Raw genomic sequence first — 1539 nt, 5'->3', positions numbered from 1 at the left:
CTGCTCTTCTGTGACGTGGAGTGACGTGGGGCTGGTGGGGAAGGTGCCGCTGAGCACCGTGGCCAGCGGGCGGTGACCTGGCCTGGCACGGGCCACGGGGCCCTCCGGTGTCTCAGGAGGAAGCTCCGCCCTCAGCCTGCAGGGGAAGCGCGGGCGGTCTCAGCCCGGGACACCGTAGGATAAACGGGTCCCGGGCTCGAGGTCTCTGCGATGCAGCCCCACCCTGTGCCCCGTTCAGGGTCAAGGACGTGCTGCTCAAGTCCACCTGCGTGCTGGAGGCCTTCGGGAACGCCCGCACCAACCGCAACCACAACTCCAGCCGCTTCGGCAAGTACATGGACATCAACTTCGACTTCAAGGGCGACCCCATCGGGGGGCACATCCACAGCTACTTGCTGGAGAAGGTGGGTTGGCCCTGGCCAGTTTGGCTCAGTAGGTAGAGCATGGGCCCTTGGACTGAAGGGTCCCTGGTTCGATTCCAGTCAAGGGCACGTACCTCGGTTGCAGGCTCCTCCGTGGCCTGGGCCCTGGTCAGGGCGTGTGTAGGAGGCAACCAATTGATGTTTCTCTCTGTCTTTCCCTCCCTCTTCCACTCTCTAAAAATCAATGGAAAAAACAGGGGGGGCAGTAAAGGGCAACCAGGCCAGCAGGGGGTTGGGGGGAGGCAGTTAGGAGTGACCAGGCCAGCAGGGGTCAATGGAAAAATATCCTTGGGTGAGGCTTAAAACCCTAATATATAAAAAGCCAGGGGCCATACGACCAAAACAACCAGATGGACGACCAAACAGCAGGCTGCGTGGGGTGACCAGCCCGGCAGAGGGGGCAGTTGGGGGCAACCAGGCCATGGGGGGGGGCAGTTAGGGGTGACCAGGCCGACAGAGGGGGGCAGTTGGGTGTGACCAGACTGGCAGGGGGGGCAGTAAAGGGCAACCAGGCCAGCAGGGGGTTGGGGGGAGGCAGTTAGGAGTGACCAGGCCAGCAGGGGTGGCAGTTAGGGTCGATCGGGCAGGCAGGCAGGTGAGCGGTTAGAAGCCAGCACTCCCAGATTGTGAGAGGGAGTCGAACATCCCCCAAGGGATCTCGGATTGGAGAGCGTGCAGGCTGGGCTGAGGGGACCCCCATGTGTGAATTTCGTGCACTGGGCCTCTAGTAAATAAGTAAAAAAAGACGTTGAGAGAATTGAAGAGCCAAACTTACCCTTAAAAAAAAAAAGAAAAGGTGTTGCCCAGGCTTCGCTGGAGGCCCACGGCCCTGGGGCAGGGGCTTACCCTCTTTGATGCCCCAGATGCACAGGGTGGGGCTCCCTCTGTGGCCAGGCCAGCCCCTCTGCTCCCTGCACTGCCTTGGGGCTCTGGGACCTGTCCCCTGGGGGTCCCTGTCCACCCAGACACGGGCCCAGCTTCCCCTCTCTCCTCAGTCTCGGGTCCTCAAGCAGCACGTGGGTGAGAGGAACTTCCACGCCTTCTATCAGGTGAGCCGGGCAGGCGGGTGGGCAGGCAGGGCAGCCCCTTCCGGCCCCCTCGCGCCCTCTCTCTGGGG

General features: G+C 62.3%; 1 protein-coding gene across 1 annotated transcript in view; it reads left to right on the top strand.

Annotated features, from left to right (window-relative positions):
• MYO1G (myosin IG) overlaps positions 1-1539 on the top strand; it is a 24180-nt gene that overhangs the window by 2096 nt on the left and 20545 nt on the right. Inside the window, exons 3-4 of the mRNA XM_015568207.1 lie at positions 67-404; positions 1418-1475. Of these exons, the coding sequence (XP_015423693.1) occupies positions 67-404; positions 1418-1475 (396 nt within the window). The remainder of the gene's footprint in view (positions 1-66; positions 405-1417; positions 1476-1539) is intronic.

This window comes from Myotis davidii, unplaced genomic scaffold, assembly GCF_000327345.1.
Source record: "Myotis davidii unplaced genomic scaffold, ASM32734v1 scaffold1364, whole genome shotgun sequence".
In the NCBI taxonomy this organism is placed as follows: domain Eukaryota; kingdom Metazoa; phylum Chordata; class Mammalia; order Chiroptera; family Vespertilionidae; genus Myotis; species Myotis davidii.
This window is presented reverse-complemented; position numbering and strand designations above follow the sequence as displayed.